A 27,844-nucleotide genomic window follows, 5' to 3' on the forward strand; every position below is an offset into this window, starting at 1 on the left:
TCCAAGCAAAATCTGCATATAGTTATATATGCTTTGAGGCAAAAAACTTTTGGAAGGAATTCTATGCATGTATTAATTGGCTTCCACTCTCCCAAGTCATGATTTATATACCAATGGCCTATAAATTCTTGTAAAATAACAACAAAATGAAAAATCTTTGCTCTAAATGCAACATTCACGTAGAGAACCTTGCCAGTTTTATTCCAGCACTACACATAGGTGCTTGCAAATTAATTACTCTTGAGATGCAGAGAACTGCAGATGGCCAGTCTATTTTTACTGATCCCCATGTCGAAATGTATTCTTCATTGATAACCAAAGAAGATTTGTTGAAAAGGAGCATATGGACCTACTTAGACTTTTTCCCCCAACTTAATTGATGCCAAATGTATTTTAAAGTTTTAACACCACTGACTCATCAGGCAAGAAAGTTAAAGTGACCTACAGATATCGAGCTCACCACAAAGCCACACGCTCCACATTTACAGCAGCTCTTTAGAGCTAGAGAGCTTTTCTGCTCCTCTAAGGACCAGGGCCTGATATTTGTCTGGGAGGGATCCTTGCCAAGGGATAACGTTGCAAAATGATCACTGAATTGTGCTCCTCTTGGCATCAAAAAGGAATCTGAAATGTCGCAGTAAGGAAGGGAGGAAGTAAAAATTTCTATAGATGCTACTGACATAAAAAAAAAATAGTATTAGGTTTTCTTACCTGCCCAAGAACCTGTAGAAGTGATGTCTTGAGAATTACCTTGAAAAAAAAACAACATATTGTTTCATACAATGGAAAGCATAAGGACAAAATACTTCACTTCTTAAGAAGCAAACTTAAGTTTTAGAACACAGCAATCCCACAACTAAAATGTGTAACACCTTACTACTGACAGTTAAAAGCAAATGCTTCAAAGCTTTAGAGTCCAACTTTCAATACTAACCCAGCTGTTGCAAAATACTTACAACACACACTACATGTCAAAAAGGCCAAAGAGCCCATCTTTAGATTTGCTTAGTATTTATTTAGATTAATTAGTTATGGTTTAAAAGACTGAATTATGCAAAAATTACCCAGCAATGCAAACTAGCTATAAAATAAAACTGTCTTACTCACTTCATACTGACAGTCTGGAGAAGAGTAGATGATTAACTCTGGAAGGCTGCTGTCATTGTGAGGCTGAGCAATGTGCAGTTTGGCAGAAATCTCAGCAAGAGATGGAACTCTGAAACAGCAAGTTACATGGTCACTTGCTGTCCTTATAACCAAGCAGAAAAATCAAACCTGTCTCAGTCTTCAACGAGTGCACACAAAGCAGATCCACCACACCAAGTGTCACCACAAGCTGTGATGAGCAAAATGGTGAAAGGAACTTGTTCATCCTGTCACACAGAACTATGTGACATCCTCAATTCCCTCTCCTCTGAGCTACTGAGGGACATGGCACTAAGGAAAGCAGACAAGTTCAGTGAACACCCTGCCTCACAGAGCATGTAAATATGCTGAGTGCCAGGAATGGGAAGAACAGATTGTCAAGAACACAATTCAGTTTCCTGCAAGTATTATGCTGCTGGAAAACACGGGGCTGGAAATTGTGAGGTATCCTTAAGACTTCTAAAATAAGCTAGAAATACAGTTTTCCCATCATCTAAAATACAGTCTGGTTGTTCAAATTCAGAAGTGACAAATATATTTCAAGCTGTATCATTTGATTTTGTCAGGACTATGCAGCTGAAGCAAACATGGGGCTGCTGTGTGATCCAAACCCTGGCTTTCTGGAGGAAGCCAGCATCCAGAACAGCCACTGTTCTCCACTCATGAGGGGGTCAGTGATTATCCTGAGAATTTCAGACCAGCATATCTGACTTGGTTTTCAAGAAAATTAGTGAGAACCATTAAGCAAACGATTAGTAGGTATTCTTATTCTAGGAAAAGTCAAAACAACTTAGTCAACAAGGGCAGAAAAGTAAATGAGGAAAAGATGCAGAAGTCAAACACTTAAGACTGAAGAAACTGTCTCACATCAGAAATATTACAACAGGATGCAAATATTCTTCAAAAAACATATCAAGAAGTTATTAATTGTTAATCCTTACTTCGCTACAGTTATTGAGTCTTCATATGACCAGGGGATATGAAGTCTGTAAACACTAGGTTTTCTTTCTGAAATGGAACAGCATTAAAAAACATAAACTTAATTAAGAACCAGATGTGCCAACTGACTCTAAAAACTACAGGGCCAGTAAAACAAAGGTGGCACACAGATCACTACACTGGGCTTGCAGTTACATTGCAATTGACATTGCAATGCAGATCAGAGCAGTTAGCAGCAAACAAAAATGGCTTTTTTAAACTCAGGCTGTTACAGGACAAGACAGTGAGACATCAATGTTTAAAGGAAGAACAGTTGTGAGAAGAGTTCTGCTTTTCAGTATGAAACAAAATCTCAGTCTAATAAAATTCAGCACTTTCTTTTTTTGTTTTATGAACAGGGTTCTTTAGCAACCCATCCTGTTTAAGCTTAGGTAGGTCAACATTCAAATTTGAGTCCCATTATCAGCAAATAAAAATCCTAGCCAAATGTGCTTTTCTCAGGAAACACTTTCAATATAAGGCAGAATCCTGATATAAGGGAAGTTCAACTTCCCTTTGCTGGGAAGTAAGATAAACAAAAATTAAGGGACTAATTCCTCATTTTCGTTCATCCCTTTTAAAGTGGGAAGTGAGAGATAACAGCAGACACATTAGAACAGATTATGACAGTATTGCCTGAACTCCACTGCATGAGAAGACTTTAGTTTCTACAAATTTTCAACAATTTGTTTTATAAATATGTACTTTAGAAGACTTCTATTTACCTTTGAGTGACTGGCAATGGCTGTCTATAGAAATTTTGAAAGCTTGATATATCTAGAACATAAAAAAACCAGAAGTCACTCACTTTTCTCCAGACAAACAAACAGTAGTCACATTACCTTAAAAACTTTCATAGCATTCTTACTTGGTTGAAGTGCTGGAGCTGTACATTGTAAAGTAATCCAGTTGAATTTAATAGAATTTTGCTTGAAGAAAGCCCTGTAAAGGATGTAATATTCTCACTTATTAGATAAAATTATCTGAGAACTCACTACATTTTCAGATTATTTATTTTCCAGGAGAATGACATATTTTCATATCTGTTAGTCTAAACACCCATGTTTCTTATTTCTTTGTTACTAACAAAAGCAGTGTTAGCTTTAGTGAAAAACAACCCCCGAAAACCTCCTGACTTGACATTTTTAGGCACATTTATTATCCAAAGGTTAGTTATATTAGTTTTCAATTTTTTTCCAAAAGCAATATTGCTGTACTTACCAAATGAAAAAAGATGTGTTACAGGGAGCTGTACTGTTCTGGAGTCCTCTTTGAAGAATTCACAGCCCAAAGTATACTGCAATTGAGAATATTAAAAAACAGATCTAAACCAAACACAAGACTAGAAGCCTTTATATTTGCCAAATTACATTTCCCAAGTGATCTCTCCTCTGTCTTTGCTTACCCTGAACACTGTGCATTACTAATTTCACTGCAAGATGTCACAACTGTCTGCAGATACACTCAGAGAAGAACATCACACTCACTTGTGCCATGAATAATTTTTGGATCATGGATTATTATACCACAGTCAGAGACTGTATTTGTATCACAGAAAGCAACGTCAGATCTAATTAGACTGGAAATTCCAATTCAGATTCTGTCGTTTCCAGGACTAACTGGAAAGGTGTGCCAGATCCAGATGGGTAACACACTAAGCCTTCAAATGTCCCTGAGAGCCCTTGATGCAAAGATATCCATCTCATTTGTGAGATTTAAACGGTTAAATTCTGCACTACTCAGTCCACTACATCATTTGGGGTTTAAGAGCTTGCAGAGCTATCTGACCTATGCCTCCCAAAATCCAGGTGTGGTGCCTTCCACTATCTATATTCTCTGCTAACCTGGGTAAGAGAAATGACTGTTCAAAGGTATGAACATTCAGGGAAACAAACAGAGTATTAAGAAAAATAAGGAAGATTACTATTAGAATCCCCAAGAACTCTAAGAACTGATTTGGGAACTGTGGCTTTGTACATGTTTCAAATGCTATTCATGCCTTGTTGTTTGGTATTTTATCAAAAGTGTTTCTGAGCTTACAGAAGCTAAAAGCTACTTTCAAACCACACTACAGTGTGGGTCTATGGTTTCTCAAAGTAACTTAACACATATTTAATATACTTCCTTTTCCTCCTGTCATAAGGAGGAAAGCACCTGAAAGCGATGAATACACAAAGCAAGCAATCCCTGAATGTCATCATTTTTTTACCTTATTGCCAGCTGCAGGTGGTACCTGAATGACAATGTGGGACAAAGAAGGATAGTCCAAAAGTTTCAGCATTACAACCTTAAAAAGGAAGGAAAAAGAAAGAAAGAAGAAGAAAAGCCATTATGAACACACTCCTCAGCTCTCCCCTTGCCAACTCCCACTTGTCTACCTCTTGGACTCTCTTCCTATGGAATACAACCTGTTCCAATGCTCCAAACAGAACAGTTCCTTCCCCTCTGACTTGCAACCACCTCCTGAAGCACCTCTCCCTCTTACAAGTTAGGTACACACTTACCTTGGTGGTTGGAAGTAACTCAGCTCTCCAGGATAAATCAGCAGCTTCCAGGCTGTAAAAATTCATGCACATTAAAGGATGAGCATATTCATTGTGCAGGCCCAGCATTATGGCAGTGGATCAATATACCAGCATCTCTCTCTCTCTGAATTAGCATTTTAAATTGAGAAGAAATTTGGCTGTACTGCTACCACAGTAATTTATCAAACTACAGTAATTTCAGAGAGTGCAAATCTTGTTTGTGCAAAACCAAGCCATGCAAAACTCCAACTCTGTCATACAGAAAATCTGCAGCATGTATTAGCCAGGCAACTTCAGACACAAAATGAAAACCTTTCATGAGCTAAAACTGCATTAGCATTGAATTACCATGCACTTTTATTAGTATCTGTTAAACCTTAAAAGCACAAATTTTCCTATGGAAATATCTAAAAGAGATCATATAAATAAAAAGTTTGTTAGCTGTTAAAGATTTTGCAGCAGTTCTAAAACATGCCCACACACTGAACTGCAACACATCCATTTGGTCACTCCAAGTTTTGATTTTTTGAATACCAGGCTACTGCTGTTTCTCTAAATACTGTTCATCACCTCGGGACACAGTCCACAGCAAATCCCCTATTATTAGAGGAGGTTTAAGTACCAGTCCTGACCTGGCTAACGTGCACTTCATGCTGATCAAAGGCTATACAAAAGAGTAACAGCCAACTTCTTGGATCAGGAAAAAGTAATTTTGACATCTGGCTATCTGCTGGAGGCAAGACTCTGGCTGTACACCTCAGTGATCCCAGAACAGATAAACACTCTGCTAATTCAATTTTGCCTGGAAGCCTTCCCTAATTTGAAGGGTAGAATGAATTTACTTTACAAATGTAAGCTAAGACAATGTTTTAAATCCATTTGGTAACGAATGTCATAACAAATAACCACTAAACCACCCACCCTTCTAAATATTTTTTCATATGACAGAAGCAACTTTGAAATAAGAAAGAGATGCTTTAATCCACTGTGTGACATTTGATGTCTTTTGTCACAGGATTCTAAAGAAACAGAATGACAGAGTGGTTTGGGTTGAAAAGGACATTAAAAACCATCTAGTTCCAACAGCTCTGCCATGGGCAGGGACATCCTCTACCAGATCAGGTTACTCAGGACTCCATCAAACCTGGCCTGGAGCATCTCCAGGGATGGGACATCCACAGCCTCTATGGGAGAGCTGCTCACAGTGAACAACTTCTCCCTGATATCCCATCTACACCTGCCCTGTCTATTTAAGGCCACTGCCCCTTGCTCTGCCACCTCATGCCCTTGTGAAAGGGCCCTCTCCAGCTCTTGCTATGAAGGTCAAAAATACAGCTCCATGAAGAAGAATATCACCTATTTTAGGAAAAGCTATTCTTTCCTGCTTTCCTGGTGATATAGAAAGCATGAATTATTTACAATAACAATTTTACTTCCCAATCCTTTCCTACCAAGGATAATTTATATGCTTTAAATTCAAGCACAGTCTGATAGAACCCTTTTGAATACAGAACAGGAACTGTTCATACTCACCACATTGATGAATTAGTGTTCATGCAGCCAAAAATCCAGCTACTTGTGTCCTGTAAAGTCAATACCATAAAATACTACATTACCTATGTGTGATTGCATTTCTAAATATATTACAAATACTGATTACTTCAAGCAATGTAGGAGTTAAAACTGATGATAATTAAAGGACTGATATAATAATCTTGCAATTATAGGAAAGTTGAGGCTTTAGAGTGAATCGGTGGGGGTTTCTAGGAACCATTTTAAGTAACTTCAATTTGCCACCCTTTGTATTAATAAATACAAGATTAAGCAAACAAGCTTTCCTAATTTCTCTTTAAAAAATATCCATCTTACATATCATGTTTAAACTCTAAGTAAAACAAACATCTCAGGGTAGTTTTTTTAAGCAGTAGAGGAATACTTTATATATTAACATTCTACTGCTCTGTCCCTTGACAATTTAAGTGTTCTGAAGCAATAGTGAAGCAGCTCTGACACATTTGTTTTGTACTCCTTCCTCCTTCTCAAGCTGTACTAGGCATGTGTTTCAGACATTATAACAAGGGCAAAAGTCATCCTATCAAAGCACAGCTAAGATCACAACATACATGTAAACACTGAAGGTGCATTGAGAAGGACAATTAGAAAAGCTCCAAGCACAGACAGTTGTTCACAGTGGTGGTATGAATGGTATCTTTGGCAAGAGGAGGAGAGGCAATAGGGACAGGCAGGATGAAACAGGAAAGCATCTCAATTTTCTTGCCACTAATGTCAAATACGTGATTCTGAAAATGTGTTTATCCATCTTCAGTTTGCCAAGAGATTAAATTCATTCTTGTATAAAAAACTGGAAAAAATTTGGCTGAATGTATGTGTCTCAAGCTAAAAATACAAGAAATGCACATTATGGTGTTTCCTCTCCATAAGAGACAACTGAGATGGTGCTGTCTCCTCATCTGTCTTCCATTCACTTTCCCTGCTTAGTGAAAGATCTCTGTAGCCTTTCAGGCTCACTTAAATTTTATTATGGGAAAGCAAACCTATAAACAGCTTTCCCAAATTAGAAGTATGGCAAAAACACTGCAGCACTAAAAACAACTTCTTCCTTCAAAACCATCAATACAGAACTGCACTGAATTAAAGGACACAGTAAAGTACAGCTAACCAGAAGAGTCAGAAAGAAAACATCTGAGGTTCAGGTGGCATTGAAGGTTTCAGATCTTGAATACTAAGTGTGACATGCTAAAGCAGGTAGTACCTCTGACATGCATTAGGCTGTGATTGTAAATGGATGGCAGCAATTTCAACAGCTGCTCATTAGCTGTCTTAGAACTGCAGCAAATGGATTTTAAAAACACATCTGTATAAACCAACTCCAGACATTAAAGAAGTATTTTCTCACCAACATACTATTTTCACAGTAAACATGACTGTATGATTTTCTGTGGCTTGCAAGAGGAAATGCAAAATATTTTCCATCAGAATCCTTTAAGAAAAAAAGAGCTCATTAGTAAAAAAAAAACCAACCCAAAACCACCCCCCCCAACAAAAAAACCAAAATAAAAATAGAAACATAAACATCAAACCACAATGGGGGGGAAAATGACTTACATTGTAAACTGAGTAAGTCCATTTTGAGCCTTTGACTGTAATCCACATGAAAGCTCCTAAAAATAAATATTTTAGTATGATGCACTGCAGGAACGATTGTCCTTACATCCAAAATCTTGTATTTTACTGAACACCAAGGACTTATCTCCTATCTATACATGGATGCAAGCTTTATGTGCTTTAATCAATACTGAAGATGGCTACTGCTTACAATTACATGCAACAGTTATCCTCAGTTACACAGGAAACAATAAAGCCCTAAGATCCTGTTACTAAATATTAACAGCAAAATAAAAACCCCACAGATCTTGAAACAAAATAAAGGCAACAAAACAAATAAATCAAATTATATTAGTGTAATTATAGGGTGACTGATTACTGATGAGGCAACATTAGAAACAGCCCCAGTCTTTGTTCCTGTCAGCCTTTTAAGAAAGCTAATACAGAAACTTGTGCAGAAGAACATCAGCCAAATGAACAACACACAAAAAACCAGAAGCAGTTTAAAGATATGGCTAGGGAAAAAGAGTAAGACAATAATGAAGAGATCAGAGTACAAACAATGCCAATTTTCATGCAAAGAAGTTGTATCTTCCTTCCATTTAAGGAGAGTAACAAGTCCATGACAGAAATTCAGCTAACAATGGGTCACCACAAATAGGAAGACACAAATATGAAATCCAATTTAAACCAATTTTTCTTATTGCTAAAAACTGACACAAGAAAAGGCAACCCTCCCAAAACATCAGTTTCACAACCTCTCTGGGCACCTGTTCTAGTGTTTGACCCCCTTCCTGGTGAAATATTTTTTCCTAATACCTAATTAGAATGTCTTTTGTTACAACACGATTTCTACTGCCAGTTGTGCTACCACTGTGAACCTCTGATAAAAATCTAACGCTCCAATTTTTCATTAGGTAGCTGAAGACAGCAGCATGATCCCCCTCAGCATTCTCTTTAGGGTGAAAATCCTCAGTTCACTCAGCCTCTTTCCCCCATTTCTTGTGTTCCAGGAACTGCCTATTTTGGTGATCTTTTGCTCCATACTCATTTCAGGAGATGCCAATGCATAAACGCCTTCATGTAAGAGGGTGCCCAAGACTGGACACCAAAGTACAAGATACATTTGTACTTCTGCAGTGTCTTACATTGAGAAAAGTCCTGAAATAAAAGGGTTTGCATAAAATGGTTCAGTCCACTTCAGCAAAATAAAGCTGTGCCCTGCAAAAGCTGTGTTTAATCCTTAAGACTCCATGCAGTCAAAATCTCTCACTTTTAACTCTGCATCCTCAGGAAGGAACTGTAAAGGAAACCCTTAGTGAATGGTTCATTTCACCCTGCCATGTCATGGGAAAAAGGGAGTGATTGATGAAGCACATCTGAATATTCAGGATTTTCATGAGTAGCACAACACTACCACAATGGCTCTGCAACATTCATCCAATCCCTCTTGCAAGCACTGTAGATAAGACTGCCCTTTTGACACCCAGCAATTCCCAGTTTCTGAGATTTTCTACCGGACAACGTGGTGTAAATAGGACTCCTCAGAATGCAAGCTATAGAGAACTGACAGATTTTTGCACCTACCCCGTTAACCACTTAAATATCAAAACCAAATAAAACAGATTGCTTAGGTCTATAACCTGTATATTGTTTTAGTATGTCTGAAGAAGGACAAAGTGTACTCTGAAACTTTGTTAGTGAGAAAATTAACCATTAACAAAGGAGTATCACTGAATCCTGTTCAAAAGACAACTGCTGCACACCTGTGAGGTTTGTAAAAGCTTCAGGATTTTCCTCAAACATCTTTGCAGGGTGTCTCACAAAGTGGTGGTTCAGTACAGACATTCTCTTCTTTGGATCCTCAGTTATCTAGAACAAGAGCACATTATCAATTTTTTACCAATGTGTGTGATTTAAGATCATCTCATGATCACAGTTAGCAATATAGTTTTGGGGACAGAAGGCAGGAGAGATTATTAGAAGTCATTGAATCCTTTCTGTTGTAAATTTAATACTCTGAAGTGCCATCAACAGTCAATCACTACAATACAGAAAATCTACACATTATAAAGCCCAGCCAAAAGTTTCAGGAGTTTTACATTCTCACCTACACATAACACCAGGAAACCATTCCATCAAACTTCCTTTATAGACAATGCATTCTTCCTGAAATGACACTCAGGCCAGAACTTAAGAAAAATTCTTACATTGCAGCTAATCCAGGTTCACATATCCAGCTGTATAGCTACACTTGGATTCACTTTTGCTTGTTTGTTTGATCAGTGTGGTTTTGCTTTTTCCAAATAAGCCTTCCAGGACTAATTTTTCTCTATTCCACTTTCCCAAACTGTGGCCATTATAATTGATTTCTGCAAAGTTTTACCCTCTAGCACAGTCAGTGCTGCAGAACAACTGTACTCCTCTTTTTGTCTCTCTAAATCACACGTTAAAATGAGTACACATGAAAAGCTAGAGGAGTCTGTCCCAAACAGCCTCAGAAGGAACACCTAAAATTCTTCCTCTTCTGTGTCTTGGGCTCTGCTCTTATGTACACATCAAGGGGTCAAATTAACAGCTACAGATCTAACAAAATTTATTTATCCTGGTGCAAGGTCAACTGAACTGCTGCTTTATGAAGAAATATTCAGCCCACAGCTCAGCTATAAAGCAGTCAGTAATGAAAACTGAGCTAACACCTTGTTATTTCTGACTCTTTGGTCAAACAGCACAAAGGGATTTTTCAGTGACTGGTACAAAATAGAAACTATTTTCTCAGCATGACTTAGAATAATCAGAAAAGAGCTTTCTGTAAAATAGGGAGATAGGGATTAAACGTTCTGAGATGGAAGAAGAAAGTGTGATGGGAAAATATACAGCAATCACATATACAGACCTGCCTTGTGTTTTCATCTATGAGATCAAAAAAAGCTCTAATGGTAGCCAGGATCAGTTCTTTGCACCTAGAAGACAGAATAAGTAAAATTAAATCTAGAAAGGAAAGATCCAGGGTGATAAAATTGGTCAGAAGAGACTTCACCATAGTATTAAACTGAAGTTAAATTATGGTAGAAAGTGGTAAAAGTAGAGAAGAGAGCTATGCATAGTCAGTCAATTAACCTTTGTTCCATTATCTTACCACACTATGGAGAGATGGTCAGTTGAGGCCCAAGCTCTAGGCACAGCTGAGCTCTGTTTGGGTGAAGAAAAAGGTTAAGCTTTTGTTAGTACTCAACATTCTAAATTTACATGGAAACCTTTCCCCTCCTTATATAAACGTATTTGCACAATTATTAAAAAGAACAGCCTTTATCTTAAAGAGTTTCAGGGCTTAGGGTACAATGACTTCTTCAGTCACCAATCTTGCAAGCACTGAAGCGTGTGCAAGATGGAAATTATAAAACAAAATTCCCAAATTATCTATGTTGGATAGCAGAGACTAATGGTGAAAGGGCAGAAAATGGAGTGGAGGGAACTTACCAAAAATTTCTTCAAAGACTGCTTCTATGACTAATCTTACTATTTTAATAACTGATCCTGGCACCCAAGAATAGCAGCATGCCCATGAAAGCTGTTGTTGAAAAACCAAGGGTGTCCTCAACAGAAAAAGCCATCAGAACACCACAGAGAAAGAACTGGACAGTCTGAAGCTATTGCTTGCTTTAAATGGATTTCATGTATTACATTTGAGGGACTAACAATATCAAAAAAACCTCCCACAAATGGAGCTCATCAACCTACTGCTCAACATGAATCAAATAAACTATGAACTATTAATGCATCATTAGGAAGGAAAAAAAAACCAAACTGAACAATAACAACCACAACACCACCAAACAAAACAAAAACCAGAAATAACTGGTACCACTACTCAGGAAATCTCATGCAAAATTCTGGTCACCAACACTCAAGAGAAATGAAAGTAGAGCAGATGCAGAGAAGGGTTACTAGGACAAAGGGAATGCAGAGTTAATCCTCTTGGCCTAGCAGGATCTGAGCTGAGCCTATTTATAGACAGCTTTCTGTACAACACACAGGGAGGTAAACACCAAGGGAATGACAGCTATTTCATGTAACATTTTAAGCAGATGTCAGAAGAAAAGCATTAAAAACTGGCTTCTGCAGTACATGGAAGTTGAAAATTACAAATTTTCCCCCTCCTTGTGAGTGTTTTCCACATTCTCCATGTAGGGAACAAGTTGATGGAGAAGGGATGGAACAACAAACCTAAATAGTTTCTGATGACCCTGAATTAATTTTGAAAGGATAGATGCCTCAAAAAGCAGAACATTGGACTTGATAATCCTCTACATCCTTTCTATCCCTAAATTCTTTGAAAAACAACAAATACAAAAAGAAGGTGCCATGCCAGAGCTCTCTTTTATAATAGAACACTCTACTCCTATACTGCATTCACCTTTCTCCATATACACATATCTTGCAAACCCACAGGGAAATAAAACCTGAGTTCTGGAAGTGAAGAAGTGCAAGCAGGTGGTAAGAAGAAACAGTACCAAGTGATAGATAATTCCAATCACTGCCAGACGTACTCCTCCAGTGAAGGCTCATTTAGACTACATCAACTATTTAGGATTTTATAACCGCACAGTATCCATTTAATGCTTTAACATGCAGTATTTTCATATTTATTTACACTATGCTGCCCGTATAGACACTGATACATGCATTACATAAATAACTATCCAACACAGTTCCATGCAAAACCAAAAAAAACAGTTTGCTTTTTTACCACAACAGATAAGGCACTGTCATGTTGACTCAATCTTGGTAGAAAAGCCAGTCCTGAACGAACTTGGTAATCTCTGAATCCTCCCGCCACAGAAAGGGTAGTTAAATTTCTTAAATCTTGGGCCTTTAGAATCCAATGATTGTTTACAGCTGTATAAAAATCTATAAAATATATTAAAATCAATCACAATTTTCCCATAAGCCTATTTGAGATACCAAAAAAAAAAAAAAAAAAGCTATATAAACATTACCTAAAAGTTTCTGTAAGCCCCCCTGGAGATATTTGAGCTCTGATTATCACTTGATTCATGTAAGAGAGGAAAATGATTGTTTTAACCCAAGGAGAGAGCAGTTAGGAAAGACAGATACATTTTCTGTATCAGCTGAGCACATATATTGTTAGAGTAGCAATCCATAGGTTTATTTGAAGGACACACACAGATTTACTTGAAGTTCAGAAACAGTCAGTAAGGAAGAAGCATTGCACTGAAATCAGTTCTAGGATGGAGAATTAATACAAGCACAATAAACCAAATCCAGCAGCTAAAGATAATCCATTCCTCTTGGGTGTCACAGAGAATAATGAAAATTAATGTCTGTTCCCATTCCTTCACCAATTCCCTCAGTATCTACATGTAGCAGCACAATTATCACTAAACACATTTTTAATCAGTATAGTTTAATCAAATCTAGCTTTTCAGGAAGTGTACAGTACATGTGTAATGATTGTACTTTATTTGTATGCCAGAGTTATTTAGCTGAGGGAAAACATGATCTTTTTTGTAATTATTTAAAATATGTATTTACAACTATAGTTATTTTCTCACCTCTACAACCTTTGTGTATGAAAAACATTAAATTTAGCACCTTCTACTGAAGTAACGCTATCTCATTCAATAAAGATAAAAGTCATTACAGAGGTCAGGTTTTAAAAAAGGAGGAAAAAAAAGAAAATATGTCATTCACTGGAAAGCTTACAAATTTAGTAACATACCCTGCAACTTATTAAATTACAAATTATTGAGAGCTCCAGGCCTCACACAGAAACTCAAGTCCACATAATCCATTTTATATGACACTTGACTTTCTCTGAGAATCCTGGCACCCTCAACTACCTGAGTAACAAAGGAACAGATTAATTACAGTAAATAAAGCAGCACATTTTGCTGTTGATTTGCAAGAATCTCTCCACTAAAGCTTGAGAGGATCAATAAAGAAATACAGTGGGATTAGACAAGTGCAATACTCACCAGTAAGGTATCTGTCTAAAGGCATTACAGGTGCAATGTGAGGTGTGGCTTGTGTAATGAGCAGGTTTATAAGTTCAGGCTTAAAATTCTTCAGAGTGAGCAAGGCTCTTGCAACAAGACCACCCATGGAATGCCCAACTATTGTTACACTGCTCGGTGCAAATTCTTGATCCTTCAGCAAAGAGCAATCAGACACATCAGAAACAAATTTGACATTGATCTGTTCTTATTAGCTGTAGATTCCCCCTCCCCCCCAAATTAACTTATTGTCTTTCAAGGACAACATGAATTAGCATCAACTTAATAAGCTTACAAATTGAATAAAATTTTACTTGCTATCTCATGAGAATCTGCTTAAAATGAAGTATCCAGCTCAAAAGGAAATACTGTGTAGACTGTGTTAACAAACTTAAGCTTGTTTTAATCTCTGAGACTTTTAGGAACAGAGGACATCAAAGAACTTTCCCAGAGAAAACTGGATGTAAGGCAGTGCTATATAAATACTTTAGTAAGCTATAGATGTTTACATGTCTAATAGAAAAAGGCATCCATTGTGCACAGAAGTATTTATTTAGAAACACAACACAGAACCTCACCAAAACTCTGGGATTGTCACAAGTACTAAAAATCTGTTAAAGAAAAGCAATTCTCTATTGCATTATTATCACCTTCAAATATCTACACACATTATAAAGTCTCCTTCCCCTAATCATCATCACCCTTCAGTTTTGCAGCAGGAGAGACAGCCCAGAATTCCATTCCCAAATGGAAGTACATTACTCAGCACATGTCACTACTTACCCTGTACAACTTAAGAATTACTTTTATGCATTCATGCACAAACTTGGTCTGTCGTTGCAGGCTACCACCATACAATGCAACCAACTCCTCATTAAAGTTGACACTGAAGAAGTTAAAATGATACTTGAAGTCAACATCTTCTGCTTTTCTAAGTGCAATGGAGCCAAGAGAACGTACTAGAAAAAGAAACCACATCAGTTAGAAAAGTCCAACATCCACTACTTAGCACCCTTTTAGCAGAAAAACACATAAATACATAATCAATTACAAAAAAAATACATTAAATCCATTTTTCACCTCAAGCCATTCATGTCTCAAGACATTCTAAACCAAACCATCTCTTTTCAGCTCAGTGCTATCAACAGAGATATTTTATGTCAAGAACAAATTTATACAATAATCAAGGATTATTATGTTCCTCCATCTTAGGGCTGCTTTTCTCATCTCATCTGCACCTTCTTACTGCCACCAGGACAAGATGGCATTCTTGATTTCAACCGTAGAGACATTCCTAATGCTAGGCTTTCCTAAAACTCCTTTGAAGGCCATCAACTCGACAACAACATTCCCAAATACCGCTAAGTATGGGGGATTGCAAAACCAAACCCTAAAGGAAACTTGTCCAACTAAAACCTTGAGTGAGAAAATGTTCGCTTTCCAAGGTCTTGCTTCTGACCTGTCTAAGCCTGGCTATTTAATACAGCCTTTTGTGTGCAGAACTGTCCCCAAGTTCTCATGGAGACAATGCAGGATGGGAACAATAACAGCTGCAAATAAGAAGGCACAGTAGCAGAAGAAAAAAATAAAAAGAGAAAGTCCCAAAAGTGCCTATATAAAATAACAAATGATGGTCATAGAGGGCTGCCCAAATCCAGCACACAGGAGCAAGATTTTCCTAGAGTACAACAGGTCGAGAGAACTGCAGAATTCTCCTTCTCACATCATCTTTCACTCAAAGTCTGAATTTTGTATGTTGTACAAATTTCATTTTAGTGCCCACGAAAGATGAAGAATTAACATTTCAAAATTGCCAGTAACACATTAAAAATTCCTGAAGGCGGGTTGTGAGTGAGCCCCTTCTTTCAAGTGAAAGGACAAGAGGAAATGGCCTCAAGTTGCAGCAGGGGACATTTATATTGGATCTTAGGAAATGTTTCTTCCCCAGAAGAGTGGTCACACATTGGAACTTGCTGCCCAAGGTAGTGGTGGAGTTGCTATCCCTGGAGGCATTTAAAACCTGTCCAGATGTGGCACTCAGGGACATGATTTAGTGGTGGGCTTGGGAGAGCTGGGTTAATGCTTGCATTCCATGATGTTAAAGGTCATTCCCAATCTAAATGGTTCTATGAAAATAACAAGGCCAGCAAAGGCAGCAGCAGCACCAGTCTTCACTGATCAGCAAATATGAATATATTTTAAACAACTATGCAAATTACAATAGCAACACCTCTGCTCATCTAGGTATCAGAATAAAATTATGTAATCTCACAATAAATTCTGAACAAAGTATGAATTAATTTTAACAAAAGTTTTGCAAAATGCAAAGATGATGTATTGCCAGTCTCCCTAAATCCATTTCAAAAAGAACATTACTAAAATATTTATTGCTCCTATGGCATGCAGTACTTCTATTCACCTAGTTTGTTTGTTCTTCAGATATTTCCTTTTGATTCCTAAAATGCCCTGAGAGTACCATTCTATTTCCTGCATAGTGATGTACTGCCGTGTGTTTATAGACAGCATTAATTCACAGATTTGCAATATTTGATGCACAATCACGAAAGTCCATATGGCACCTCTCATAATCATTATGTTTGCAATCTTCTTTGGATGCTATTGTGCCTGGAAGTCTGTATGGGTTTTCTGAAAGCACTAATTGGTAAAATATTTTACACTGTTATAAGCTAAGCAAGTACGTTTTCAAAAAATCCCAGCTCTCTAAAGGTTCTCTGAAATCAGGTAATTTAATCATCAAGTTTAGTGCTAATATAAGGAAAAATTATCACAGTAAGACATCAGGGTTCAGACTGTGCTGGTTTTCCCCACACACACACATCCATTTTCTAACATCATGAGAGTGTTATTTACTGTTTCAAAACACATTTTAGGGAACAAAAATAACAGACTGACAAACCCAGACTGGAAGGAATAGCAGGTACCAAAGTAAACACTGAAACACAAAATTTCATGCACCATTAGTTTTGATGTTCAGAATGAAAAATAAAAATGCTTTAAAACTATTACTGCTTTTAATTTGGAGTCTAGAAATGTAAGAGGGAAAAAGAAAGAGGCTGTGTGTAAAGTGGGAAGATGATGTTAAGGAAAAACACCACTATATAAAGCTGTAGGGAATAATGAAACTAGAGGGCAAGCTTAGATGATGCTGATCTCCATAACGTGTAATTCCTTTACATCACAGATGACAGATGGTTCAGTTTCTCCCAGTCAAATTCAGGTCATGTTTTATTTGGCATTAACTGCACTAAACATTGTTCAAATCAAAACCAACTAGATGTTTGCAATCAAAATTACAGCAAGGGTGCAGTGCTGCCAGAGGACAGCATAAACTGTACTGTTGCTGCCTTTCAAAAAGCTTGCTCCAGAAAAATATTACAGCTTAACCATTCGACTGATTTCAAACAAAAATCATGTCTCTTGACTGCTGGAAATTAAACAGACTAATATGATCAACCATGATGACTCTGGTATTATTTCAAACAGAAAACTACATAATGCACAAACCTGAGAGCTTTTTTGTAACAAAACTATAACTCAGCTGAACACTTACCCTGTTTGTAACTGCCAGCATTCCCCGGAAGAAAGAGAACTGGAATTCCTGTCAATAGGAGATTTTTGTTTTCTTCAGCATAGTTCCCTTCCCCATAGAGATACAGCTCATATGCTGGGTATCGTCTAGCTGTTTTCTTGGGTAACTTTATTTTCTATTGTAAAAGTTAAAAAGAAAACAAACACCTTGTTTACAGTGTTACAAACAGGAAAATACAGTGGCTATCCAGCCATTTAAATGATCTGGCTTATGTGGTTTTATTTTTACGGTTGCAAATTACAGTCTAAAGAATACAGAATGAAAAACTGGATTTGGCTTTTTTAAAAACTGATTAAAAATGGAATATCAAACAAACTGTTTAAGTAAGTATTAAGTAAGTATAAAATGAATTTCTGCAGTTACTTACTCTAAACAGTGATTACCTTCAACTAGCTTGGAAACAAACTGCAAATGGATGCAATTATGTATCTATCAAAGCTGCTCATTCATTAAGTAAATCCAGCCTTATAATATAGGGGCAGAAAGGGAAAAAAAAGGGCATGTCAAAATCCCACCAATTCTCCAGGAGAGGAGAAGCTGAGGCATGTGAGTGATGCTAACTTCCTGATGCACTGGAATGGCTCTGGAATCGTTCCCATGGGTCCCAGAATAAGGACAGGACAGCTAGACCTCGAGAGCAGGGTGATGTGGGGACTGCCAGGTAACACCTGTTACCTCTGGGGAAACTACAGATGCCGTGGGAATTCTCTTAGCTCATTTTTACAGAAATGTCACCTGCCGTGGGAGCTTAAACAACAGCAGTAACCACCTCAATATGGCTCAGCAAAAAAACCAAACCCATGGTATTTGGTGCTTTTTGTTTCATTTTCAGAGCTGGGTGTGTGGTCTGACAAGCCACCTGGTTCTGTAACAACTCAAGGTCTAACGTAAATGCCAATTCTCACTTTAAAGGAGGCTGTACGTCTTGTGCTAAAGACAAAAACAACTAACCCACCAACCTAGCACACATCTGATTCACAGGATTAGGATTCCCAAAGAGAAAACAACAAGATCTCTTTGATCCCAAGGGCTAGGTGAGGATTAATCTTACACCAGTAAGTCAATCTCTTAAAGATGGCACTGTCTTAATTAAATGTGTTCTTGCTTACTACTATTTTGGTTTAACATCTGCATACACGTTGGTTGGTTTGTAACTCTGAGTTTCTAAGATACAGATTTCTAAAACTTTGATGACTGCAAATACACTTGTTTCAATGTTTGAATAATTATGTTACAACAATTGAGAGAAAAATAAATAATACAAAAAGAAATGTATTAAAGTGTAATTTACATTTAAAGGTAACACAGAATAAGGTCAAGACTAAACTCAGTTTTGTATCAGAAATCTCCGATAAAGTCTCTCTTAATTGCTCCCCTGAAATAGAAGCATCTTTAATTCAAATTACTGTTTTCTCTCAGCTGCATCTACCATAAAGGTGATTTAGCTTTATTTCTGTGCCCTCACTCCCTGTTCTTCTCTAGCTCTCCTCAGCTAATGACTATTTTCTTTCCCCCTTAGCCTTCAATTTTTTTGGTATATTGGTTATTCGCAAACTGTTTTCATTACATATATATATATATATATATATGTAGATACATTAAAAAAACCACCTCTATTCTATGAGACATATCTATGTGTGTGTATTATTTACAGTATTTTAGTTATCTTGGTTCATTAACACAATAGAGAGTACGACTTAAATTCTTTCACTGAGAACAAAAAGATTTAAGCTTCATTCAGGGCTTAGGTCTTCAGATCATCCTTTGCTCTTGTCCCTTTCTTCATCATCCTTCCTTTCCAGCTTCACTGACCTCACTGTCCCATTCTCATTCCTTTCTGCTGCTCCTCTTGCAAAGGCTTTCAAAATTACATGAAAAAATTTTCAGCAGTTCCCATTACTAAACTAAGAGTGCCATCAAGATGTGTCTTATATGACTTCCTGACAAATCAAATCAACTCTTCATCCACAGAAACTTCCTGGTTCCTTGTCTTTTCAAAAACTTCTATGCAGCATAAGATTAACATGCTATTCTTCCTTGGGGCAATGTCAAACACAAAAACCCACACAACCCATGAGAATTGTACTGTCAAAATACTGAGGGGTTGAAGGTTTTTTTGTAAATCACAGTATTTAAATATTGTAACAAAATGGCAATGTATAACTCCAAAGGAAAAGAGACATTCATGTTCCATGACAGCAAGTAGAAACTGTGAATTCCCAAGACACTGCTTATGTAATCAGTTGTAGCGAGCTACAGCAACTTTTTACAATGTCAGTGCAGGCTTCGTTTTTCAGCCTGGCGGGTAAGAAATTAGGTTTATGTGAACAAGTTCTCATTACTAACTTCTGAATGTCTTGCCAAGAACAGCTGAACAGGACATGGGCAGGTTAAATTCAAACACTGCAACTCTAAAAGTCATGCAAAAAAAGATTATCAATTAACAGGCTGGCTGAGTTAACCCACACTGACAGACACAAAAGAAATTAAACTTCCTATTCAATTGCTCAAGCAATTATTTGTTTTGTAATAGCAGTCTGGATGCCTGTACAGGTACCTCCCACCTGAAACTGCCGCCCTGGCATTGCCTAGTGAGGCAGCACTGCACAGATACCTCCAACAATAAACAGCTACTTGTAAAGGACAATACCTTAGCAATCCCAAACGAATCCACAATTTGCCTCCCAGCCCAAAGTACTGTTTTCTGCATGCTAAAAGTGACTGCTCAGGAAAGAGAAATTCCAGAGGGGAATACAGCAATTTGTAACTTGCATCTCCTGCATGGAACTACCTTCAAGCCTTGCATCCCGCCTAAATAAAGATGCATGGAGTGTAAGCCCTTACATAATGAGTAAATACAAAAGATGTGTGGCAGACAATTTCAGGCACCCGCCAGTAACATCACACAAATTTTTGCCAGTAACTTTCTGTTGGTTGGCTTCAGATTGAAGCTGAAGTAGGTTCTGGCTGCCAGGAGATCTGAAAACTTGCTGCGTAGTATTGAAGTACTTATGACTGCTTAAACGAATTTGTTCTACAGCACTGACAAAACAATCCCTGTAGCCATAGCAAGTTCCTCTTTTCTAGGCTAAGATGGCTGTATCAAGGTTAGCAAATGAAGGTTAATAGATCCAAAAATTAACTTTCTGCCTCATTACGAACTTAGACACTGAAGTTTTGCTTTTAGATCTTCTTCACTGTGCAAGCCAGCCTGCAACCTACTTCTGAACAGTTATTTAAAATAATTACTATTAGATCTCAGATAATGAAAAATGAATGTTCAGAACTTGACCAATTATGCTTTTAATTAGAGAGAAAATGCTGTAAGATAGTAAGAACTACTATCAAAAAGAGAAATTGCTTTCTAACAACTGCATGGTGCAGCATTAGCAATGAACTTGAAAATATGCATTAGCATCCTTCCACTACTAAGCCAGAATAGCTTGTGGAAAACATCAGTTCCAGGAGCAGTTCCTCTTATATTGATCCCAGGTTTTCAAAGAGACTTCTACAAGGCTCTGTTAGCAAAACAAGAGGGACTCGGATGGATTTACAAGCTCTCCCGTGTACATTGTGGGACACGCCACCTCCAAAGTGCTCACCGAAAAGACTTTGCACCACCGTTCACCACCTTGAGAAATACACCAATAAAACTCAGTTATGCACTGTTTTGACACACTGCTTACTCCACATTACCAAGTCATGAAAAGGGCCGTGAAGTGCGAGGCTCGGCCTCCTGGGCACGGGCAGTGCTGGGAGCGCTGTCGGAGGAGCTGGCCCAGCCTCTCCCTCCGCCAACACCTGCGTGAGCTCCGGGGTTTCACAGAGCCACAGGTAACTCCATGCACTGACAGCTTCGATCGCGGGCAGGTTTTGCACCGGTGGAGCACGAACCGCCCCGCTGGGTTACAGGCGGGCAGCTCTTCATCGCTTTCTCCCCGAGGGAGGGGCACTGCACACGACGCGGCCATAGCAGCGCGTCCTGCCCGCCCCAGCCCCGCTCACGCCCCAGCTGCCCGTGCCCCATTTACCGCTCTCCGCTCCCGCACGGCCGCGAACCCCGAGTGAGGGGCTGCTCTCCTTCCCCGGGGGAGCTGCGCCTCAGGCTCCCGGCTCCGGGTACGGGGGGCGGGCGGCAACGCCCCGGGAGCGGCAGGTCCCACCTGTTACACCCCGCCGCACTCACCAGGTACTCGGGGTACTCGTACATGTAGGTCATGCTGCACCGGTTCTCCTCGTAGAGGAACATCACGTCCCGTACGCCCAGCAGCACCAGAGCCGCCAGCACCCCGTAGAAAAGCGCTGCCAGCGCGGGCAGCCGGCGGCCCGCCCGCCCCATGGCGCCCCGCGGAGCGGAGCGCTGCTCCCCGTGCACACGGGCACGGCGGGGCGGGGCGGGGCGGGAGCGCCTCCGCCCGGGAGGCGGAGCGGGAGGGCGGCCGGGCCGGCGCCTCAACCTGGCCGGCGCCAGGGGGCGGCCGCCATGTTGGGGAGGTCGGGCGGCCGCTGGGCCGAGGGGCCCGCCCGCCATGTCGCGGCTGGCGGGGGAGGCGTGTCCGCCATGATGGGGAGGGCGCGGCGCCGGGGCCGTGAGGGAGCGCGGCCGCTCGGCTCCGCAGCGCTCCGGCGACACAGCCGAGCCTGCCCAAAACAAAACCGCACACCGCGCTGGGCACGGACCCCGCCCTGAGGGGAGCGGTTCAGAGATAAACGTCCATAAAGCTGCAGCCACTCACTACCTAAAAAGCGCTGGTGGCGATTTGGTTTGGTTGGGGTTTTTTTTGTTTTTTTTTTCTTTTCGTGCGTTTTGTTTGTTTGCTTTAATTCGGATACTTATAGCCATCTTTAAGCTCTCTTTTTTAAGCTTCATTTTAGTCCCTGTGGCACTGCTGCCCCAGCCCGCTGCAGGGCACACCCAGCAGTTCGGGTAGTGCTCACCAGGGAAAACAGTAAAATATTTAATGACTGAGAAAAAAAAAAAAAAAAAAAATTACTGTGATGTCTTATTTTGTTCCCCCACCTTCCCCGAATCTACAGGGAAAGCAAAATCAGCTTTCTAGGGGCAAGGGGTATTTACATATGAGGGAAGTGCGAAATAGTTGCATTTTCATACTTAAGCCTCCCCGGCTCCCCCAAAAGAAACAAAATTTACTCGTTTTTCCACTGTATTTGTACCATTTTTATTTGTAAAAATAACCATCTGAATGCATTGCAATAGTAGTTTACAGTTAGGGTTCTTTATTACATTAATACAGCATTCAGTAGTTTAAAAAGTTACTAAACTGTGCTTGAGAAGATTCGGGTTGAATTCCAAGTCATTCAATGAATTAAGTTTTTTTTTTTCCTCATTTCATATGTGACATTTATCCAAGTCCTTAAACTTCAATTTACAAAAGCAAACAATACCAACAAAACCCCACTGAAACCATCAAACAACGTTTTATATAGTTTATTACAAATGTTATGCAAAATATAACACTGGCACCAGATGCGTATCACCATGGTTTGTAAAGATATATTGCACATGCTAAAGCATAAAATATAAGACAAAACCTACAAAACATAAGATATTGGCTTTAATATGTAGATCACTGCATAAGAAATGCATAAAAGTACATTTTATACACACACTCAAGATTGTCACTAGTTTAAAACGCCCTTTCCTATAACACTGACCTAAGTTGACTTTTTGTGTAATAAGAAAGCATTTTCAGCACTGCAAAAATTATACATTATTCCTATAGAAATTTAGCATATTAATTTTCATTTCAATGCAGGTAGAACATATGAAAAGAAGAAACACTTTATACATTCAAAGAAGGTCTGAAATGAAAATTTACTGGTAATATATTGCTTTTATAACACTCAAATAAAAAAAAAAAAAAGACAAGTTTCACAAAACATGTCCATTATACACAAATATAAAAAGGCACTCTAATATTTCTTACATGACTAAGAATAAAAATCACAATATTTTTTTTAAATCATCCTCAAATACATAACCAAGTTTCTCAACAGTACAATGGATAAACAATTCATTTCATGTGTTTGTTCTAATTCAATAACCTGGCAGTTGTTGACTGCATAAAAGTACCAAACACATTATGGTGCCCTTTTAGTAGCGATGAACAGAAATCCCCTGAGCTATTTCACAGCAGTTTCAGGCAGTCCGGAGGTGTAACTCAGTATTTATGAGAGAGACTTGGGAGCCCATCCTGCTCTGGATTCCACCTGCAGCTGTGGTTGAAATACAGGATGAAAGGATCCTGCCAATACACCTGGGCAGGGAGGGGAGCTGCCCTTCCCCAAGTGCCCTCTGCTGGGTGCAGACACAGAAGTTGCCCATGTGCTGTAAATTGTGGGATCCAGGCTTAAGTGCAACAATTCTGTATGATTACTCTTGCAAAAGTCCACGGAAAGGCAAGGAGAATATTTACAAGAGTAACATTACTCCCATGCCTAAACACCTGCCCTAATAAACTACACACTTATTTCTACACGTGATAAGTTACAGATTAATGTGCTAGCATATTAAAAAAAAGGGATTCTGGTAACTCACACGAGATGTGGGACAGGCCAACACTGAGCACTTCCGAGTGCCCCGCTCGTGGTGCTTTTCCTCCTAAATCCAGCACCCTCAACCACAACCTGTGCAGTGCCCTGGAGGTGTGAGCACAGTGTGTGTCCCTGTGCTTTTTGGAATGCTGCAGCCTGACAGCATTGTAGGGTTTCGTGGGTAAAGGTTAATTTGGCTCCTGGAAGGACCAGAGTGACTCAGAAATAAATCACCTCCGCTGCTGGGATGCACTAAGAGGCAGCAGCTGTTGCACTACACCATGACCAGTGTTAGGAGGTATTTGGTCACTGTACGTAGCAGGTAAAAATACGGAAACTTTTTTAATGGCTGCTTAAAATAATATAACAACTTTTTATAAAGGCTGGTTTTCTCTTAATGAAGCACTGTCATGTAGGATAGTGTAATTTTCTGTATTTCAGGGTGAGACAGCTAATCCTGCCAAGGAGCCTGCCTACATTTCTGCTTAAAATAAGATTAAAATGCTGATTCTGCTGTTAGACAGGTGGCAGCTATTTCCCATATGTTTCTTTTCAATGCCATCCTTCCACATTAAAAAACCCCAAAATTTGGGATTACTCTTCATTTTGGAACAGGCACCACTGAAAATCTTAACAACTGATCTCTCCTCTTACTTTCAGTGTTTTAAGTAAGATGGTTATTGCTATTCTGCAACTTTTAAAAGTAAAAATGCTGAGAAAAACAATTGAAATGCTATTTGGTGCTATTTGTGAGGAGAAAACCAAGGTTTCAGGTTCTCTGTCATTCTATTGTAGAAACTACAGAGTTGAGAAAAAAGATGGGAGTTTTTCATTGTAAACTTCGGAAAATTGCTAACTTTCAAGGAAAACTACTCAATTTTAGTAAGGCAAAATAAACTTCATAGATAAATATTTTTTCCTAATTAAAGAACTGGGATCTGCCAATAGATTTTTAACAATTCAGCAGAAGGGGGCTAAAAACTGCAATTAAAACCCTGCAGAAAGCAAGCACTGAGGAAGCACATCTCACCCTCCCAGCACAGACAAAGGCCTGAGACAAGCTGAGTGTGAATGCCAGGAACAGAACACCTGACTCCTTGCTCTGCCACCTTCTCTCCCCTCTCTGCCAAAGCTGCCTGGCTTTTCTCACCTGGCTGGCAAGGGGCTGGATCCCTTTCTTAAGCTTTTAAACAAAGGAAGGTGTTTTGTTTTCTGCTTTTTCCCACCACAGCCAGTGGGCCTTTGCATTCCACACAAGATGGGCACTCTCCCAGAATGCAGCCACCCTTCCTTTTGCTCCTCAGGCCCTCAGTCTTGCCAGATTCACATTTCATTTCAGTATGCATGAATGCTAACTAGGAGAACAAGCCATAGTTATTTTTCCTGGGCATTTGTTTCATTTCAAATAAATAGAAACACATTTACATTAAAAGTATATGAACATATTCTTAAGTCTGGAAAAAAAACCCAGTTGTGGTCAACACATCATCAGTTAAAAACGTCAACCTGAAACCTGTGTCATAAAATGTAAAATTCAGCCAAGACTACTATTACCTCAAAAGTTTATATTTTTATCATTTAGAAAAAACTACTTCATTATGTCACTCACATTTGAAAAAAAAATAAAAGTAGCAAAGTCTTCAATTTAATTACTGAAGCATTTTGGTCCTCTTGGTACGGCTGGTTAGTTCATGATAGTTTTTTGTTTGTGTTTTTTGTTTTTGTTTACAAAGTCTCATTCTTCCTTTTGTACATCTGTTGCAGAGGAGGGTCGGGGTCCATTTGACCTAGAAGCTTTGGCAGAAGGAGTAAACATATTCACAAAGTTGACACTGCTTTAAAAGCTGGTGACAAAAGGCTTTTTTAGCATCTATCTCTGGTCCCCTGCACGGTACACTGCTATGTTTCTGGTATTTGATATTTCAGCTTTTGGTGTTAATGCTTTCATTGCTTTACCTTTGCTCTGTTAATCCAAACACTGGCAAAGTATTTTAAAATTCAATACTTTTTACAGTAAAAATAAGTTATTTAACCATAGAAAAGGAAAAGAGCGCCATTTAAGTTGGCAAATCATTATAAACTTCTACATACACCTTTGTCTACAACTGATTTTCCCCCTCTCCCCATTTTTTTTTTCTGGTACTGGATTCACGATTAATGGCTCAGGTGACAGAAACATCTAGTGACCCTAATTCTGTAGTGCAAATAAACCATACACATTTGTGCTGAATCCAAAAAAAATAAGGGCCAAGTGATTAGCATTTTACAGAAGTTATGTTCATGGGAAAATATGGTGATATGAGCAGAATTTGGCCTTAAGAGTTAATAACTACATTTTTCTAATTGTGTACTGCAACTAAGAACTATAAAAAGTGCCTTCTGTACGTTTAAGTGCTTAATATAGGCAGAATGTAAAAGGTTTCATTTCCTGTAGAAAAGTAATACAGGCAGTTTTAAGATTACAACTTTACCTTTGGTTTGTGTAAAAAAATTATCTAATTAAGAGAGCCCCTGGAAGCAGGAAACAGACAAACGTAGGAAAGGGGTGATGCCCGAATCTGTGAAGGCTATGCTGGAAATAGGATTGTGTACTAAAGGTGCTGCTAAAACATGAAAGAACTCTTTACAAACAGTCCCTGTTTATTTGTGCTGTCAAAAAGAAAAAAGGCATTTTCTCTTTTTCTACTTAAAATAAGAGGTAGAGACTTTCCACAGGGGCACTTTGGACCTAAAGAAAACATCAGGAAACTGAAAAGCTGCAGAACTCTAATAGGAATATGTTCCAGTAAATCCCTCTAATTTTGTTATTTAGAGGCTTAAGTCTCATCAACACAACAAATCTTTCAATACCTACTTGTCAAGAATAGTAGTTAAGAACTTAACTGTGGGATTTAAGCTGTTTAAAAAGACAAAAATTAAAGCTGAAATGAAATAATAACGAAAAAAGGTTTTGAATACCAATGAGTCAGAATGTTTCAGAATCCGAATCATTTTCATTGTACCCATCCTCTGTTCCTATGTTATTACTCAAGGGCTTATTGTAAGAGTTAATGCTACCCATAGTGGAGCCATCGCAGAGGTGTGTCCTGCCCAAATTGTCTTTTTTAAAACAAGTGAAGTTGAAAGCCGTCACTGAACTGGAGGGAGAAAAAGGCATCATGGTAGCCAAAATGAGTGCCAGGCAGTCAGCCACGTCTTTGTTAGGAGCACAAGCCAGGGCTGGCGTATGACCTGGGCACAAACGCAGACAAGGCAATGGTTAGTACTGAGGGCACCTGGGGCACCCAGCATTCCTCAGGTACATCTCTAGGGACACCGTGGGGACACGGATGGGGTTACACATGCCAGGCAACGGGCGTGTTACTCACTCACACACATGGGACATGCTGGGAGAAACACTGGGGGCACTGCAGTCACCGGGACCACAACAAGCACTGCTTGTGTGAAACCAGGCAGCAAACACTGCACCAGTCCAATCAAAGCACTCGCTAAACACAGTTCTACAGCACACACAGCATGGCCAGTACAGAACACAGGGAGTACAGCAACAGGGACAGAAACTGGCATCGGTTTCTGTCTGTATGAACGAGTCTCATTCTGAGAACAACTTCCATTAAACATCAAAGATATTAGTTTAAAATTTTTTTTGATTTAATAAGCAAACAATTTTATAGACTGATCAGTTGAATATCTATTCAACTTGGCAAGCAGTTTATTTAGGATTATAAAATAATTAGACCAGTACAGGAGGTACATGGATAGCAGGTGTGACTACATGGATGTTTAGTTACCCAAATGTACATTGTGTTAGAAGAATAATAGCTGTATTCAGCTAGCATGGCATACACTTCAAATACAGAGCTAATATGACTTTAGTGTCAGTCAAA

General features: G+C 38.9%; 2 protein-coding genes across 12 annotated transcripts in view; both read right to left on the minus strand.

The window, feature by feature from the left end:
* The window catches only part of PGAP1 (post-GPI attachment to proteins inositol deacylase 1), a 34,341-nt gene extending 12,570 nt beyond the window's left edge, over positions 1–21,771 (minus strand). The window contains exons 1-19 of the mRNA XM_014879388.2: positions 21,589–21,771; positions 17,364–17,517; positions 14,576–14,751; positions 13,775–13,946; positions 12,526–12,686; positions 10,915–10,967; positions 10,672–10,738; positions 9,542–9,647; positions 7,776–7,831; positions 7,567–7,650; positions 6,183–6,232; positions 4,629–4,680; positions 4,334–4,411; positions 3,346–3,421; positions 2,993–3,066; positions 2,850–2,901; positions 2,088–2,154; positions 1,108–1,216; positions 712–750 (exon numbers count right to left, since the gene is read on the minus strand). Of these exons, the coding sequence (XP_014734874.2) occupies positions 712–750; positions 1,108–1,216; positions 2,088–2,154; positions 2,850–2,901; positions 2,993–3,066; positions 3,346–3,421; positions 4,334–4,411; positions 4,629–4,680; positions 6,183–6,232; positions 7,567–7,650; positions 7,776–7,831; positions 9,542–9,647; positions 10,672–10,738; positions 10,915–10,967; positions 12,526–12,686; positions 13,775–13,946; positions 14,576–14,751; positions 17,364–17,517; positions 21,589–21,741 (1,779 nt within the window). The 5' untranslated portion in view covers positions 21,742–21,771. The remainder of the gene's footprint in view (positions 1–711; positions 751–1,107; positions 1,217–2,087; positions 2,155–2,849; positions 2,902–2,992; positions 3,067–3,345; positions 3,422–4,333; positions 4,412–4,628; positions 4,681–6,182; positions 6,233–7,566; positions 7,651–7,775; positions 7,832–9,541; positions 9,648–10,671; positions 10,739–10,914; positions 10,968–12,525; positions 12,687–13,774; positions 13,947–14,575; positions 14,752–17,363; positions 17,518–21,588) is intronic.
* A 786-nt stretch (positions 21,772–22,557) lies between these two features.
* Positions 22,558–27,844, minus strand: part of ANKRD44 (ankyrin repeat domain 44) — a 130,101-nt gene continuing 124,814 nt past the window's right edge. For 6 of the 11 annotated variants that reach the window (XM_088167810.1, XM_088167812.1, XM_088167811.1 and 3 more), the window contains one exon: positions 22,558–27,188. In XM_088167810.1, the coding sequence (XP_088023936.1) occupies positions 26,923–27,188 (266 nt within the window). In that variant the 3' untranslated portion in view covers positions 22,558–26,922. The remainder of the gene's footprint in view (positions 27,189–27,844) is intronic. The other 5 variants (XM_088167818.1, XM_088167816.1, XM_014879393.2 and 2 more) reach the window with 3 other exon arrangements.

The sequence above is a fragment of the Sturnus vulgaris genome, chromosome 7 (genome assembly GCF_052056855.1).
Source record: "Sturnus vulgaris isolate bStuVul1 chromosome 7, bStuVul1.hap1, whole genome shotgun sequence".
Classification (NCBI taxonomy): Eukaryota; Metazoa; Chordata; class Aves; order Passeriformes; family Sturnidae; genus Sturnus; species Sturnus vulgaris.